Below are 18,124 nucleotides of genomic sequence, written 5' to 3'. Positions count from 1 at the left end.
GTCCCCATTTGAAACCCAACTTTATTCTACCTTTAACGAGCAAAGTGAAAAAAACAAGCCATCGGCTAAATAAAGACTTGAGCTTCAGGTCCTCTGTGGTTCAGAGGGCAAAAGGAAAAAACAAACAAGAGATCAGCATCAGGTCAATATATTGCCATGTGCAGCAGGTATGGGAATGTTGAGATGTTGATGGTGCTGCATTGGAGATGAAGAGCGATTACAGCATAGGTGTGGACGTATTTCTCAGAAACTTCTCAAATTGAGAAAAAACAACAAACAGCGAGGCAAAAATAGAGCCACTTAGAAGGGTCTGTGTTTCCTCGCCCCGCTTCCTCTAACCACACATGGGCAAATAGCAGCCAGAGAACAGAACTGGATGTTCTGAAAACAAAACAATCCCCCCTCCCCCCAAAAAATCAATAAAAGGCAGCATTCTGTTTATGTGTCTGGGTGAATTGCTGGAATGAGTCTGCGTTGCTCCAAAGAGCCTGTTTTGCCTGGTCATGGACTGTCAGTCATGCTTTTGGAGGCCAATCCATTCTGATAGTGTTTGAGTTTGTGTTTGTTCTATCCAGGTATGCTTTTACTGCATGGCAGTGTGTTTCAGATCATTGTCATGCTGTCATGCATTAAGCTGTTGCCCATCAGATGCTTTCCAGATGATATTGAATGGTGGATTAAACTCTGATGGTACTTTTCTATGTTCATAATTCCATCAATTTTGACAAAATGCCACCAGCTGAAATGCAGCCCCAAATCATGACACAACCTCTACCATGTTTTACAAATGGCTCTAGACACTCTAGACACCATTCATAAGGAGTTTCCTCTCCTTAAGAATGTCTTCCTGGGGCTTCAGTGAACAGTACATGGATAAACTGAAGGGTTTGTCATCTCTCAGGTCCTGTGTCAGGTTGTTCCTGGATTTTTTCCTGGATATTTCCTAAGGACATTCTGTTCATCTGCTGTGTGTGTGCATTGCAAAAGACCACTTTATAAAAAAATCACACAAAAGTCTGGCTCGTATCGTTGGTCATTCACGATAGTGAATAAATAAGTGATTTTAAATGTTAATACAACATTTAGGTAGGTTGTGTTATATAAGTAATCCTGCTTTTTGTAACCTCAAAGACAGACACGGTCTGAAAAAGTCAACAGAAGGTTCCTGTTTTTGTAAAAAAAAAAATTACACTGGTTTATTTTAGAGAATAAATGTATTGCTCTTACCTTACTTTATACAAGCCAGTATGGGCCTGTATGAAATGAAGGTAATGTAAAAAGCTGAACCATCACAATCAGCAGGATACATCCTCAGCGACTTGAAAGGTTTTGGCACAGTGATGCAGTGGTTATCGCTGTGGCCTCACAGTAAAAGGTTCAAAAAGTGTCTGGAGACTTTCTATGTTGAGTTTGCATGTTCTTGCTGTGCCTGTATGAGTTCCTTCTGGGTACTCTGGCTCCCACAGGCCAAAGATATGCGTGTTAGGTTATGGGACCCTCCCCATAACCCTGAATTTGACAAGTGGTTAAAAGGTAGATGGATAGATGGCCTGAAAACACAGAGATATGCAAAACTTGCATGGCTGTACTTTCATACTGATGTTAATATAAGAGGATAAGTCCAATTTTTTACCATTTGAGAGTGCAACAGGGTCATAATTTCCCGTCATTAGGACTGGTCTTCAGGGGAACGTTAGTATTTTTACAAAACTTCATAACAACCCGTTTACTTGTTATCTGGAAATTTAATCCTGGACCGTTACCGAAATCTCAAACTACAAAAGACACAAAGGAACAGTTAAACATGTCAAACGTTTTAAGCAAAACAAACTATCCATGTCCTCTGGGTGGAACATTTATGGTAATTTAACCCACATAACCCCAGTGCGCATGGATGTAGTCCGTGTATGAAAGGAGACCAGAGTTCAGTAAGAACAATAAGTTCATCTAAACCACCACAGAGTGGGTGGTCAACAGAAGCGCCACAAGAGATTAAAACCACAAATATTCAACTGATCTTCAAAATAAAACCATCATGTTCACATTAATTATGCCACTCTGATTGCTGCATTTTTCTCAGCCCCCCCTAGTGTTGGAGGACTATACAGCCATCACCTCCCGCCAGGGCGCTAAACAATGGGGGCAAGTGCGCTTCACTCTGAGGGTGGAAGGCTCGGGGAACAAGCTGATGCACAAGACATAAGCTCTGCTCGCCTCCTGTTTGCACTGAGTCACACAGAAGCATGAGATGCTCAGAATCTCGGTCCTATCTGATTTAGATCTGTTTTCTGTTTCCAATCAGTGAGCCGAATGACAGAAGGGGAACACATGCTGCAAATAAAGCAAACATTGTGCATTTTTTCTCTTTTTTTCTTTTCTCCACTGCCAGGATGCCAGCCTGTCACATTCAAATTTAAACCGGCAAAACAAGCTTTCTGATGTTTTCCTAGAAATGTGTTTTTCAACTATTCAGCTATTTTTACTTGATTGCTAAATGTTTTTACTAATGCAGAACACATGATTCACTTAACCCGACTCAAATGTATTTTTTTTCATCTTCTTTTCCTCTCCTTTTTTTTCTTTTTGTTTGTTTAATATCCTGAAGTTCTCGAAAATGTTTCTACATGACACATATTTCCCAGCAGTCCCAGTGGTGGCAGCAGGTGCAAACACCACATCTTTCTCAATAAAAGGTCCTGGTAATATTTCTTCTTTAACATCAAGTGATCGCCTGGTGAGTCGAAATCCCAGATAATGTGACAAAGGTTGTAGCACAGAGGTTTCTTCCTGTAAAAAGGGAGTTTTTCCTTCCCACTGTCGCCAAAGTGCTTACTCATAAGGGATCATATGATTGTTGGGTTTTTCTCTGTATGTATTATTGTAAGATCTACCTTACAATATAAAGCGCCTTGAGGCGACTCTTGCTGTGATTTGGCGCTGTATAAATAAAATTGAATTGATTTACTACAGTTAGATTTACACATAAAAAAGAGGTACCATATTTAGCAAATCACTTAATTTAAAATGTTTTGGAGAGTTCTTCGAGTACCGTGGTGTGTTTGGTACTGAATATTGTCAAAGATCATTATGGGAAGAGATGAACAACTATTACTAAGGACAAGCAGCTTCTACTAAAACAACAAATTGGTAGAGACTTAATGAATATGTTAGCTCAAATACAAAAGCGACAGTCCTTTCTTTCTCACATAAAAACATTTTAGATCTAAAATACACTGTTTTGTCGTACTGTAATGGATTATATGACACAAACGCTGAGGAATTAATGTATTATCGGGATCCAGCAATGCATGTTGTAGCTTCTTCTAATTCTCAGAGTGTAATTTTGCGTGTTCTTGCCTAAGTAAAAGATGACTAACAATTACTGTTGCAAAAACGACTTGCTAGAAGATTTTCGTCACGTTGCCAACATCTATTTTTGTCCTGAGTACATTTACTGCAGAACTTGATTTCGTGCTTCCCAGATGTTTTGCGTTATAAATGACTCAGGATCGGTTAATTTGTGTAAAAAACAGAACCATCTCTAAAAATAGTAACAGGCGGTTGTGTTTTATCCCCCCGCGGAGATGCGCCGTGGTAAATTGAAGACATCAATACATTCCTGGGCTGCTTCACCTCTGACTGCCATTGATCTACTATATTTACATTATGCCGAGCTCAAAGAGAGAGAGAGATGTAACTTTTGTTTCTCAGTTTGAAGTCATTGCACATTTTTATTGGTGACTGAGGTCAACCGAAGCAGGAAATTGGCTTCCCTTCTCTCTGCTCCTATATGCAAATCCAGCTCTATCAAACCAGTGAGTAAATATTTAATATGTGCATTCCTGAAAAAAGACAAAAGGCTCATCAGACAATGAGAACATTCTATTATTATTGGTTCATTTTTAGCACTTCTGCATTTTTTCCCTGTCATTATTCTTTTAATTATCATGGAAACTATCTAAGCCACCTTGTCAATGCTGTATATAAGCTTTTACTGCCTTTTGCTGTATATTTATTTAATGATTATTAGTACAGGAACAAGTAGCAAGCCTAAAACAATGCCAATTACAACAGCAATGAGAGTAAACAAGAGCGCCGTGAGACATAATACATAACACAAACACAATGAAATTAGTGATAGACATTTACCTGTGAATTTTTATTGTGCAAATGCAAGAGAAGAGGTAAGACTGGAGACGTTGCATAACTCAACTGCACCATCTAGTGTTTTTACTAGATAGTGCAGGTATTTATCGTGTCTCACTCAGAGGCAACAAACATTTGAATGCAAACACAGAATGAAAATGAACCTGAGCTGAGATTTTGAACATCAGTGCCGTGATTTACAAAGAAGTATAAATACAAAAGTCATTTAAGGGCTTTATGACAGGAGTTTTGTGGTGAAGTGGTATTTCAGTAACACCACTGAAATATCAGAATGTATGCCAACTAATGCTCATACCAGAAGGATTGAAACAGAAAGTTGTGGGTGAGAATAAAGAGGGGGAAATAGGTCACATTTTGTTCCTGATGTGCTCAGTTTATTCTAAACAAGTCTGTTCTTGTCAAACCCTGAGAGTGAACTGTGTTGATGATGTCATCCAGAAATAATGCTCTGAATCTGTAGGGCCAAAACCATGTGACAGCAGCCATGATGATAAATGAGCAGATTTCCTGAATCTCAGCACTCTGGTTGCTTAAGATAAGTCAAACTAGAGTTCCTGCAGAGTGGTTCACTTCATAAATGTCACCTGATGGCATGTAATTACTTGACAGCGGGATTTTTCTCACAGATTTGCAAGAACCATCTGACGCAGAATGATGTGAACCCGATCAGATGGACATTTGAAGGGAATAATTAGGGAATATTACTTTTTTTAAAGGAAAAAAAGTCAGAGTGTTGAAGTTTAGATGTTGAACCTGAGATAGACAGCTCTACAGAGATTTGAAGTCCTTTCTTCAAGACTTCAGAAATAAAGTATTTTATATTATTCCACAAGAATAGAAGCCGCTTGTGCCACACACTTTCACGGGTAATTGTTGGTGCCATCTGTGTATTATTATCAGTTGTACAAATGTATTATTCATGTCTTTGTACATTGCATTAATATTATGCAGACAAGACCTTCGGTCATAGGGAGATATATCCACAGCAAGCTCGTCCACCCACCTCTTTAATAGATTTAAAGTGATGTTGCTGCCCGTTAGAAATTTTTTAGTAGTAGCTGTGCGATTAAACCACCTGTGGGGCAGTTAAGAGGACATCCTAAACCTTTAGACAGAGCACTTCTCATTTAGGCATACCTCCAGAACTGACTGCATGGTAATCTTGAATATCTACTATTTCACCAGCCTGGGTCTCTCTTAACAACAGGACTTGCAATTAGTACTTGTAGATGTTAATCCAATAAAAATAAATAAGAGCTCCACCAAGAAACTATCATCTGTACACTGATGGCTTGGGAAAACAGTTGACATACAAGAGAGAGAATTTCAAGCTCCTCCATCAATAAAAATAGTTTTATTGGCGGAGGCTGCCCTCTTGAGGTTGCCAAACTGAAAATCCATCAAGTTACAGCAACAGCAGTAGTTCTGTGGAAATCAACAAGAGGGCGTCATTGGGTCTGATTATAATCCAGAAAGGCAGAAACTGAAGGACAGACCAGTGATCCCACAGCAAACAATGCAGTGATGTAGCAAAGTGGACGCGGGTTTATGGTAGTTTTGTATGAGTGTAATAAAACATGTAGTGAACAAGTAACAGATAGATTCTTATCTGTGTTCTTTTAATGCCAGATCCTGTCTGCTTCCAGCAGTTTCTTTTTCCTTACAGAAAAATCACAAGTGGTTGTCACTGTGTACACCTTCATTATTTGAGTGCTTTGCCTAAATCCCACTAAGTAATACGCATTAGAAAAGCACATATTGATTTTTAGTCATTTGTAATGTAATGGATTGGGAAAGCCACGAAGCTTTCTCTTACTTCAAAGTGCCAGGACACTGCAGTACGCTATCCCCCTTGCTGCCAAAATGCAGAGTTAAAGGATTTCCTGAAGCAGAGCCAGCTGACTGACAGCCAAGACGCTGCACTGTGTGCAAATCACAGGCGTGACTGGGCCGTGGCGTGTCAAGAAACGACTCTATTATTCAGTAGTATTTTCTCACCATTAACCAGATGAGATTTTCATCTCCAGTTATGTTTCTGTGCACACATACATGTCTGAACCCCTGCTTGCCTTCTGTTGCCTGATTTGTTACTATTTCCTGTCCATTAATCTATGATATTGGCTTTTATAGAGATCTGAGTTATCCAAATTGGCTTTTAAATCGATTCATTGATACACTAACATTAGCATCAAGCAAACTTACAGAAAAATGTATGCAGAGCAGTTTGAGGGGACAACGTTGACTCATGTGTCGCAGGCCGCTGTTTGTCATGGAGGGGGTTGCAGGAGTTTCCTTGTAACCGGAATTAGCTGTGAAGTGCGACCTTGAGGTGTGAACACGGAATACTACTTGCTTAAAGAATTAAATTCTCTCATACTTTGCACCTCGTTTGCAAGTGAATATCTTGACAAATAATTCGGGGTTTACGTGTGAAGCGTGGTTGGAAACTGCTGAATCCCTGCAGCTTTGAAATCTAAATTCGATTTAAACATTTCGTAATCATATGATGAAACTCTGGGAACGACTTTAAAAATGTTGGCATCATTACTGCATTTTATTGTAGACCATTGCTCAGTTTCCAGTTGAAAATTGATTCTTGCAACAAATGTAAGAAATGTGCGCAATTACGCATAGGCCTTTTGACTTAATGCATTTGTGGACGTGTTGCCTCGGTTTATTGCAGCATGTGCAGCTGATAGGCCCTGGTGCTAATTTATTCACGGTGTAAGGAACTCATGTTCAGGATAGGCCCACTGTCCTGTGATGACGCGCTACAGGACAGGCGCAAGGGGACAGCTCGCTCTCATTTGGATGCAAATCTACAAGAGTTGAGGAGTTGGCTGATGTCAGGCAGGCCTTAGTGTACCTTTGGTCTCTTGTCAACAGAGCCACAGCATGTGAGGCTGGAGACGGGCTGGAACTACTTTGCATTTCTCTTTGGGAACCGATTTGGACTATATACCACAAGGATTGCTTTTTAAACAGCTACAGGGAGACAATGTCGCCTTAAAATAGGCAACATAACCCCTCAGCTGTTTTAATATATTAAAGGTTTTTAACCAAATCATGTATGTTGGATACCTACTGGATAAAGAAAGCGGCATGTATCACCAAGGGCCTGTAAGAAGATCAAGCATCAATCTGCCTCCACAGAATTTTGTTTCAACACCACAGTACCCCGACTTTACTGGATACCATCATGTGCCAAACATGGATACGCACCCACAGTCTACGGGGAGCTGGGGACCTTCATATAGCGCCCCTCGAGAGGACTGGGGTGCTTATAGTTTGGGACCCCCTAATACTATTCCTACACCCATGAATAACTCATCTCCTGGACAGGTTCCTTACTGTTCAAACGAGTACGCACATATGCATCCTCCGGGATCTGCGGTATTACAACCGCCACCGGACAACGTTAATGTTGCACAACTTTCTCCTGGCAGGGAAAGGCGTAATTCATACCAATGGATGAGCAAAACTGCGCAATCGTCGTCTACAGGTGAGACCATTGTGCCAAAATGCTGTTCTGTGTATTTAAGGAATAGAGAAGCTGGTTGTGCAGCAGAGATTAGGTTTTTTGCGCGGCTTAGAGTTTCTGCGTCCATTTACTCACAGGCCGTGTCATTTAAAATAATGTGTAAAATCAAACAAGTTCCATCGAAACACACCAAACTCCACACTGATGGAAAGGGTACAACTGGAAAAATGGAAAAAGCACTGAAAAGAAGTTGAACGAGCAGAAGGAAACTCCGGTCCTGTGACAGTGCATTTGCAGGTTGCTTAAATTTAAACTCTTATGAATATAAAACCTCGTTAAATCGTAAATACCTATAGATCATAATTTATTTGGTCTCTGTGGAAACTATATTAATTACCAATGACTTAAAATGTATACACAAACCGTTTCCATGTCTTAACTTTGATATAAATAATAGTTAGGATGGGCCTGGACCTGGGCCCAGCAGCTCTGGCTGCTCTATTCCCATGGAAGAAATTTTAAAAGGTGCAAAGAATCGGCGCCAGGCCCAGTTGTGATGTAAATGTCATTACTGCAGGAGATGCGAGGTCGACCTCTCTGTTACAGTGTTTGGTGTTATCCGTCATATCCAGGCAGTGTCCCTTTTTCTTTCAGCACCTCTTGGCTTTGATATGCGCCAACCTCCCTTCCTTTCCCAAGAGTTATATTGCCGGAAAGAGTGACGTTTTTCACAGCTAATATCTCAAACGCGGAGTAGTACATACACGTTCACAGAAGAATGTGGATTTTTTGCATTTCAGATTGAATGCATTTAGTTTACAGTAGAGCTATTTTATCCAGCCATATAGGAGTGGTTTTTGATAATATCCATACATCAGTTTAACTCCTTTAGCCGAAGTCATGGTGGGTTTACTGGTTTCCTTTAGTTTTTTTTTTTTTTTTCACGCCTGTAAACATAAAACCGATGACACACACATTTGTACCTGGGAAAGTGTAAAGCCATTTAAAATAGCAATAGCCCACATTCGGACTGTAATTTGGGTATTTAAGCAGAATGAACTGAGTTGAACCCACGGGTTCTTCTTCCCGTGTCTCGTGGAGGACCTGACTCGTGGCTCTTTGAAATTCATGCGCACTACAGCTGTCATCAAAGCAAGATCAAAAAGCTGTAACTGCGTATCTGTTGAAAAGACAGAGACATGTGTATTGAAGACGCAGCTTATAAAGATGCTATGCGTCGATAGACCGGTCCTGGCATGCAGCCTGCTCCGGGGGGAAAACCTTCCAGTTCAACCACTTGGCTACAAACAGATGATCCTAAAAACGGGCAGACAACCTCTTCATGACTATGTGTTTTTTCTTCTTCACCTTCACAGGTAAGACAAGGACGAAGGAGAAGTACAGGGTAGTGTACACAGACCATCAGAGATTGGAGCTGGAGAAGGAGTTTCATTTCAACAGATACATCACCATCAGAAGGAAATCTGAGCTGGCTGTCAACCTCGGTCTGTCGGAAAGACAGGTTGGTCTCTATTAATTACTGTTTTATTTTCTGCCCTTTTACTGATTAAAGAAACAACAATTATCATATAAATATAAATATCATATAAATATACCTATATAGTAATTTCTATATGAAAGAATTATCACATGGCATAAAATATATAAATACGTAAAATAAGCTGTATGTTTACATGTGCTTCTAACCACAAAAGTAGGCCAGTATTGTCAGGCAATAAAATGTGCCAAATGTGCCTGTATTTATATTACAACTGCATAAATTCATTATTGGACAGGGAAGGTCTGCAAATAATTTATGATTGGAAACATAAATTATTTGTAGTTATTTCGGTGATTTAATTACGCTTTGTATTATACATTTTTACATCATTTCTGTTTGAAATTATTCTTTTAATGCTTAATTTAGTAAATATTAAATATTTTAATGTCATTTTGTTAATTTTTTTATGGCAGTAAATAAATCAGAGAATAAAAATGTCGGAGTAATGCCTTACTAAAGAATAAAAATAAAAAATACGAGAAATGCAGCAACAAATTATTTATTATTTATTTCCTTTCAAGGCCTATTTTTACAGACCTGGATTTTATTTTATTTTATTTTTCATTATGCCAGTGGACAAAATAGAGAAAAAATAGGGAACGCCCATGCTCCGGAAAAAAAGTCTCTAATTGGGTGTTTTTATTTTATTTTATTTTATTTTATAAAATAGGGAATAAAATGAAAAAGCAATGGCACTTATTGGGTTATATATACTTGCTTTTCAGGCCAATTTTGTGGACCTGTTGATGTACACGTTATTTGCTGTGTATATTAATTATCAAATTATATGACCAGGAAAATATTCATAAAATTAATTTTCTTTTTTTCTTTCTTTTTGCGTCTCCTCAGGTGAAAATATGGTTTCAGAACCGCAGAGCTAAAGAGAGAAAGCTGATCAAGAAGAAGATGGGTCAGTCCGACGGCAGCAGCGGGTCTGTGCACAGTGACCCGGGTTCAGTGAGCCCTCTGCCGGTTCCGGCGTCTCTCAGTCCCACGGACATCCACGGCTCTATGTACCCTCCTCAGGGAATGAACACCTTGCCCTCTATCAGGAATATACAGCAAGTGACTGTGACTCAGTAGAACAGCTCGCCCTGAGGACGATCTCACATAAGTGAGCACTCACAGGACACTTGACAGGAAGCCAGAGGATCTGAACCCAAGTCCTGAAGCACAAAGCTGCGGATAAACAGCTGATTTAAAGCAAGGAAACGCTGGAGGCTCTTCAAATATTAGTTTTTATAGAATAGTTTTAACGAAAGGGGGTGGGGGGTGGGGGGGAAATCGAAGTATTTTTAAACTGTTTTAAAACGTTTGTGAGTTAATAAGATATAAATAGCCTATCTTTTTTTTTTTATTTGGTATGACGTGTATGTGTTTGTGGATAACGTGAGAAATCAGGGACATGCCATTGTAGTATTACACTGGACCTCGTGAAGCTAAATCTCATTGGACAAATCGTTTACGCTTTCAAGCACAGTTTTGTGAGTCAATCAAACAGATGGTACGGGTAGAGAGGTCGTCTAATGGCAACTTTGAAAATGTAAATAAAAGGTGTTTTGCAGTAGATCTGTCAATTTCTTAATTTCTGAATTGTTGTGCATCTGGGATTCACAGAATAAAAACCTAACCAACTACCTGCAGGCCTGTTCACTGGTATATCAACCAGGGGAAGTATCATCTCAGCATGGCCTTTTATTTAAAATTTAACTGCAACAAGTTCTAAAAAGCCAGGGAGATCATCTGTGAGGCTTTTTTCCCTTTGATGCATAATTTTGCGTCATTTCAATGCATCTACTTTTAATTTGGAATTTAAAAGGATTTCACAAGTGTAAACATGAAAAGAGTTGATAGCCTTGCAATAAACCAAGAGTTTGAGTGGCCTATGCAAAGCTTGGCCTTTCAGTATGTGACTAAAAGAATACATGTAAATGTATACAAAAGCATCAGATATAAAAGAGCTAAATGGGATTTTTAATTTCCTGATCCATTTGGACCGGTTCACATTGTAGATTTAAGCCTAGGGTGCAGTTTCATTTGACTGGAAAAGAGCAGCAAAGCAGGTTATTGTCATTTAAAGTGAGTAGTTCAAGCCTATGTAGCTGACATGTTGCTTATTATTGGGTGTTCCTGACTTTGACCCTCTGCATATGTCTGAAATGAGGAAGTTCATTGATTATCCCCGAACTTTTATTCTGACATATTCTCCCATTGGAAAAATACATATCAAGACGGGCCAAGGCACAGAATACATACAAGAACAAGAGCAAGTGGGGGGGAAAAGAAAAAAAATAGGACTGGGGAATATTAGGGATATGTGAATTATCTATACTTAATTAATGATCAAATTGGGGATGGGACAAAAATTAACTGCTAATAATAAGAGTAACAACAATAATCCCCATCCTCCTATGAATACACTCATACACACACCTGCACATACACACATATTACCGTGGATTATTAAATACATGTATTTTCCCGGTCTAATACCAGGCCCGGTCCTTCAGGACTCAGCTGGGCGATGGTTTCTTCTCCTCTATGCACACGCTGTGGCTCTGTCGCGCGCGTGGCCTCGTGCGTCCGTGCGCGGCCCCGCCGGAGACGTCATGAGCGTCTTACTACCCAACATGGCGGACTTTGATACCATTTATGAGTTAGAAGACGAAGAGGATGAGCACGTAGTGAGCGAGGAGCACTTGCCCAGATACTGTCCGGAGCCCGTGGTCATGCGAGGGGCCGGGCACATCACGGTGTAAGCGGAGCCGCGTTTGTGCCTTCTCTCTGTTTCCGGTGTCGCCTGTTTAGCTGAGGCTAGCCTGCGAGCTAACGGAAATCAAAACAGTTAGCCATATGTTTGGTCGAGGGTATAGCTGTTTCCCCGTAAACCCACGTTAACGACTTTATGTCAGCACGGCAACCTAAAACTTGGCAGGCGCAGCCGTTGTTAACGTTGGTCAAGTTTACGTGAGACGCTCTTTTAGCTACAAGTCCTCATCCTTGTGTTTTGACTCACATTACATTACCTGTCGTGGGCTAATTCGCAATGATTACTGTAGGTTTCATAATTGTTTGTCCCTTAACTGCCTATATATGATGGAGACCTTTGCACTTTATCATGTTGATTAATGGGGGATAGAGCCTGAGGCACGTCCAACCTTCAGAGGGACCTAATAAGATGGTGTTTGTCACTGTCATCGCTACCACATCCACCCTTCATCTTCATCCTTTACCTTATGAGCTGATGCCGAGTCCAAGCTGGAAGGTTTCTTTAACTTGACACGTGGATTCTATTAAGAATAACTACAACAAAAAAGGCCCAAATTTGAAAACATAAGCAGCTGTTTGGAAGGGTGCTGTTGCTGCTAGAAGATTGCTGCACCCTTCTGATTTTATTCTGCAGAACTTTTTCAAACTCAAATAGTCATCCTCGGGTACTGATAAGGCTGTTATCAGATTTTTAGGGATAAGTTCTGATTGCATGCCAAATGTCAAGTAAATACAAGGACTTGTTGACAGTTATTTAATCAATGGACTAGCAATCATGCAGAATCCCATGGATGTGGCTCTTTCATCCTTCTTTACATCAAGAAATAAAGTAACCTCCAAGTGAAGCTGCACCGATTCTCAATTATTAATGTTTAAAATACCAGTTTGGCTGATTCCAGTGGTGACAATCTGATTCAGATATTCCATCTTTTTGAGCCAGGGAGAGAATTAATGAAATCCTTGTCTTAACAAGGGTCATTTTATCCACTGCAGAACTGAAACAGCAGATCAATATAAAAATACCCACCACTGATGAATGCCATCTTATTACCCAGTTGTGCAGTGTTAGTCAGCATGTGTATGTGGTGACATATAAGTGCATTCCTATCCAAAGAGTTTTAAAAACAGTAGATAAATTAATACTTTTGTTTAAGCCTGTCTTGAGACAATGAGACAAAAGTCAAGACTGTCTTTAACCCATGTGACTGCAGCATGATCTCTCTACAATGGGCCTATACACTATACAGAAATTGGAAAAAGTCTTTTCTGCCATTATCTTTAGTTTATTACTGTTCTTTTTTCTGCCAATACAGTTATAATTAAAATAGGTAAATGTTGGTAAATAAGGAGCAGTGAATATATTTCAGCTTTGGATTAATTTTTTAATGGTTATTGAGTGTTTGTTTTTGACATGTCTACTCTGTTTTTTTTTGTTTGTTTTTTCAGGTTTGGACTGAGCAACAGATTTGACACAGAATTTCCCTCTGTTCTCACGGGAAAGGTACAGTTGCTTTTTAAGTTTTTCTTGCACTTCAGTCTTGCAGACTGCTTTCTGTTCAAATCCAAGTGGGAAGAATTGAGCAATTAAAGCTGCAGTGATTCCTTTGTTCTTTTGGGCCTTTAACAGCCCTAACTTCCCCAGACCTCCCCATTCAGCCTTCCGTGAGGGGTTTTGATCTGATGGAAATTCATTATAAGTAGCGTACCACACTGCATAGAAAAGGAGCTGCTGTCCAACTCTGTAAATGAGTAAGCAGACTATGGTGCTCAGTTGGCGCCCAGTGTTTTGGAGGGTCCAGCACCAGGTGATAAAATAATGAAATGAAGACTCTGCCGTAGACAAGAAAGGAAAGCTTCCTGGGTCGGACGCAGAAACACAAAAAGGCTGCAGGGGTAAGAGCAGGCCGAGGGAAGTGTGGGGCAATAAAAAGTACCTTCGGTATTGTGACCCAGGGTGACATGTGATGGATGAGGTCACAATTATGATGATTGAAGGGTGCAGATCAGGCCCTGCTGGGCTTTATTCTGTGGTCTTTGGCTGTTTGCAAAGAGACCTTTGCATCCTGTCATAAAAGATTACGACCCCTGTTTTATGGCGTACAGGCTCAGAGAGGAATGAGCATCCATTCAAGTTGTTTGGCCGGCGCTGCCACAGGCACTGAGCTTATCTCTCCTTTGAGTCCCTCCTTGCCTTGAACAGTCCAAAGCCTGGTTAGCAAGTTGGGGGAATGTATTTAGATCTCATCTCTGGACAACATCTGCAAATATCTACCTGTTTGGTTTTCTAAAGCTCTTTGATCCTTGTACACAGGTTTCTTTTGTGCATTGAGAAATCTTTTCGAGTCAACATAACCAAGAAACAATTGAATTATCCAACTTCCTCTTGTTTTCTGAGAAGTTCCCATGTTCATTTCACTACATGTCCTGTCCCTTTTTCTTTAGGTAGCACCGGAGGAATTCAAAACCAGCATCAGCAGGGTGAATGCTTGTTTGAAGAAGAACTTACCAGTGAATGTGAAGTGGCTTCTTTGTGGCTGCCTGTGTTGTTGCTGTACAGTAGGCTGCAGCCTATGGCCCGTTATCTGCCTCAACAAGAGAGTAAGTCTCAAATCTCCCGTGACACGAGTTGGACAGTTTAACTCTCCCTTACATCAGTGCTGATTACTCAGGGGCTGTTATAGCAATTGGTCTAAGTGTAGAGGGTAATAACACCATGCGTTCAATTGGTGGCTCTGTGTAGAAATGATGCATTGCATGGCGTTGCTTCTCTCTTGCTCAGCTCAAGGGTGGTATTACCACTCGAGAGTTGCTGACAACAGAGTGAAAATTACTAGCTGGTAAATTGGGAGTTCAGTCCATAAATCCTAACACCATGGCTGTTAACTGTTACCTGTTCACGTGTTAAACTGAGTAATGTGTATTTTAGTTTGAATTAACGGGCATGCTCTTTTTTTTCCCCTCTGTGGTCTGTTCCTGAAGACGAGGCGGTCTATTCAGAAGCTGTTAGAGTGGGAAAATAACCGACTATACCATAAGGTAAGGAAGATGGCTACATTGCACCTGAGTAAAAGTGCTTAATTGGTCTGTGTCAGTCTAAGATGAGTATCATCGTGATGGATAATCATCATTAATCTGTTGTGTAAGTTTTAACCCGCCAGTCAGATCTGGTGCAATCTGGTAGGCAGTGCCTGAAAGGACCGTGAGGTCAGCAGTAAAAGTCCATGTTAATTTTGTTTTGTCTCGCAGCAACAAATTACAGCTAGTAGCCGTGCAAAGGTATAAAGGAAGCTCTTCAGGGTGTCTGGCCACAGTTTGACCCCAGCGAGACCAGACAGTCCTGCTCTCAAATTCCCCTGACACTGAAGAGAAGATTTCCTTTGTTTGTGCATTTGTGTGCACGTCTTTGTGTCTGTTTGAGAGTGAGGGAGATGTCCATTCATTGTATCTGTGTCTTTTTTTTTCTTTCATCAGCTGGGGCTGCACTGGAAACTCAGTAAAAGAAAATGTGAAAGCAGTAATATGATGGAATATGTAAGTAGGCATGGATTTCTCAGCTATACCCTTTACTGATTAATCTGCAGATCATTTTTAGCTGCTCGATTGTTTGTCGGTAAAATAGATGAATACAAAAACAGTCCAGGAAACAAGGATGAGCAGTTTCTATGACAAAGGACTAAAAAGGGAAGCGGAATGTTATATAAATATATAAGTGTTATTTGCAGATTATTTAATAATGCCTTATTTTCTAGTGCTTTGCTACCGGTAGAATGAACTGATATTTAATTGTGAATTAGTAGAAACCTTTCAAAATAAAAAAGAAAGTTTGTACTTAATAAATGAGGAATTAGTTGGTGTTTAGTACCACCTTTCCAGCTCCAACTAAATCTAAATATAAAAGTCAGCAAAACAAGAAAAATTAATGATATATAAAGTCTGTCTGTTTATGTAGTAACTTGGCTTAATTGAATGCAGCCAAATACATTCATTGTGTTATAAATCCTCCCTTCATGAAGGTTGTAATGTGTAGTTACTGTTGAAACAGTTTTAGAGAGGTGGTGTGTGTTGTTTGTGGTGCTGCTGGTCGTCATTGCTGTGACAGGTTTTTTTTCCTATTTAACCAACCCCCGTTGATTTAAATTATCTGCTAGGCCGTATGTATGTGAGTGATCTCGCAGCTGATTTTCAGAGAAATCCAGAGAATCTCAAATCTCTTACTTAAACGTTTGAGAACTTTGTTTTTGTCTCTGTAATAAAGAGATTAGTTCAGTAACTAGTAATGTTTCTGCTCTAGTGAACACAGTTGGATTTTAACCTTGTGAAATTGTGTTTTTCCTCTCTTCAGGTGATTCTTATAGAATTCCTACCCAAATATCCTATATTCCGACCAGACTGAGGAGGCCGTTGCCAGACTGGATGAGTGGCCCTTGAATCTTATCCTTAGTGCCTTGTATATACAGTATGTTGGAAAAAAGGGTCTGCGCCGCTGTGTCTCGTGATGACCCTGTAAATCTCCCAGTACCTTGTACATTAGAATTTGCAACACTGTCACTTTGCTTTAGAGCAGATTTTGCACATTTTCCCGACAGAACTACACGTTCCCTTTGTTGCACTCTGTGTTTTTGTTACATGTGAGGAAAAAAAAACAAAACAAGTGATACTCTCAAAAAGTGCATTTACCCCAAAGAACCATCAGCCTGTATCCCATCTATTAAATCACTAATCCCTTGCAAAGAATGTGATGCCTCCACCTTCCGTAACTATCCTTGCCTTATGTATGATTTTAAAAAATAAACTCTACATGTAACAGGAGGAGGAAGGCTTTGGGTAATTCAACAAGTCTGTAGGCTTAGATGCTGCTTGTTGGGTTTCCCCTCTTTTAATCCAGTTCTTTGCAGGTAGATGGGATGGTTGAGATTGCCTAACGTACAGTGTACGTCATCACCCCGTGTTTTGTCCTTACATGAACCCTCTGTACATGGGAACTAGCTAGTAAGAACTTGACCTGTAAATACCATGTTAGAATAAGCTGTACAGTGGTATACCATTGTTTACATAAAGTTACTTAGCTCTTTAGTTTTTTTTGCCAATATATTGCTGTACAATAGTTTTGATTATGAAAGATGTCTACGTACCTTCCTAGTTTATATGGACCTGTTTATCTTGTAAGCCATATAGTGACTATGTACCTGATGCCAGAGTTGGGACTGATTGTTGCACATGAAGTTCAGGATTTCAGGCTGGAGTGGATCCTGAGTTTTCTTCCAGTGACAACAGCAGTGCACGTTACCATGCAGTTTTTGCCAATTAAGATGACATTCAGTGACTCGTCATCCATTAAAGATGGAGATGGTTGGAAGATTTGAATTTGAACTCTGCACTTCCACTCATTTCTCTCCCACCCCCACTAACTTTGTATTAATTTTGTAGTTTTGTACTCTTCCCTGTGCTGTGTTTGGTCCTCCTGAAGTGTTAGGAAGCGCATGCTTCTAAAGATCCTGATGTGTTGAGCAGATGGTTCCTTTGTTTCACTCATCCTTTCAAGTGTTGGTTTTGTTTTCCAGAATCTTAGTGAAAAGATTGCTGCATTGCATTGTATTAGAGTGCCTCTGGTATAGTTGAAAACCACAGAGAAGTGCAGGTTGAAAGCTGTTCTCCTGTACAAAGGAGAGTTTACTGCTCCCAGTATTGTCCCTGTTACATTTTGTTTTGTAAATGTTTATCATGATGACCTAATCCCAATGGAGAAAAAATAAATTGTCAATTTTGAATTTAATTTGTCGCCGCTTCCTTCTTTTTTTCCCCTTATGAAACCTGTGGTGTGTCAGGTTGGTAAAAGGAGGTTGTGGTTGACCTCGGCTGATGCACTTTGACCACAGCCTGCTGCCCCGAGATGAAAAATGTGGCTGTTTGTCATGTTTAACAAGGTGCTGAATCGTTAACTTTAACAAGACAGCCTGCAATTACTCAACATATATACAACTCAGGAATGGTGTCACCATAACCTGCTGCTGCTTCCTATTGTTACGGACCACCGGGCAGCAAGCCGAACATAGTTTCTACTGTACCTGACCACAACCTCCAAGTACTGTAGTGATGGGCTTCACTTTGGGGTGGAGGGTTTTATGGTCCTCTGTGCTTTTTGTTTT

The 18,124-nt window shown here is 40.1% G+C and overlaps 2 protein-coding genes across 2 annotated transcripts; both read left to right on the top strand.

The window, feature by feature from the left end:
* The first annotated feature begins 6,986 nt into the window (after positions 1–6,986).
* cdx4 (caudal type homeobox 4) lies at positions 6,987–10,827 on the top strand. The gene is made up of 3 exons (XM_031735231.2): positions 6,987–7,669; positions 9,025–9,170; positions 10,059–10,827. Exons 1-3 carry the CDS (start codon positions 7,234–7,236, stop codon positions 10,290–10,292), a joined length of 816 nt encoding a protein of 271 aa, XP_031591091.1. The 5' UTR covers positions 6,987–7,233; the 3' UTR covers positions 10,293–10,827.
* A 965-nt stretch (positions 10,828–11,792) lies between these two features.
* chic1 (cysteine-rich hydrophobic domain 1) lies at positions 11,793–17,751 on the top strand. The gene is made up of 6 exons (XM_031744956.2): positions 11,793–11,964; positions 13,425–13,479; positions 14,421–14,576; positions 14,958–15,014; positions 15,450–15,509; positions 16,321–17,751. Exons 1-6 carry the CDS (start codon positions 11,819–11,821, stop codon positions 16,369–16,371), a joined length of 525 nt encoding a protein of 174 aa, XP_031600816.1. The 5' UTR covers positions 11,793–11,818; the 3' UTR covers positions 16,372–17,751.
* Positions 17,752–18,124: the final 373 nt, after the last annotated feature.

The sequence above is a fragment of the Oreochromis aureus genome, linkage group 2, assembly GCF_013358895.1.
Source record: "Oreochromis aureus strain Israel breed Guangdong linkage group 2, ZZ_aureus, whole genome shotgun sequence".
Taxonomy (NCBI): Eukaryota; Metazoa; Chordata; class Actinopteri; order Cichliformes; family Cichlidae; genus Oreochromis; species Oreochromis aureus.
This window is presented reverse-complemented; position numbering and strand designations above follow the sequence as displayed.

What these genes read in the sequence shown, in the direction of transcription:
- cdx4 (XM_031735231.2), top strand. Translation starts at nt 7,234, where the DNA reads ATGTATGTTGGATACCTACTGGATAAAGAAAGCGGCATGTATCACCAA. An exon ending in TGCGCAATCGTCGTCTACAG is followed by an intron (nt 7,670 to 9,024) that starts GTGAGACCATTG and finishes TCACCTTCACAG; the next exon opens with GTAAGACAAGGACGAAGGAG. An exon ending in TCGGTCTGTCGGAAAGACAG is followed by an intron (nt 9,171 to 10,058) that starts GTTGGTCTCTAT and finishes GCGTCTCCTCAG; the next exon opens with GTGAAAATATGGTTTCAGAA.
- chic1 (XM_031744956.2), top strand. Translation starts at nt 11,819, where the DNA reads ATGAGCGTCTTACTACCCAACATGGCGGACTTTGATACCATTTATGAG. An exon ending in TTATCTGCCTCAACAAGAGA is followed by an intron (nt 14,577 to 14,957) that starts GTAAGTCTCAAA and finishes CTGTTCCTGAAG; the next exon opens with ACGAGGCGGTCTATTCAGAA. An exon ending in ATAACCGACTATACCATAAG is followed by an intron (nt 15,015 to 15,449) that starts GTAAGGAAGATG and finishes TTCTTTCATCAG; the next exon opens with CTGGGGCTGCACTGGAAACT.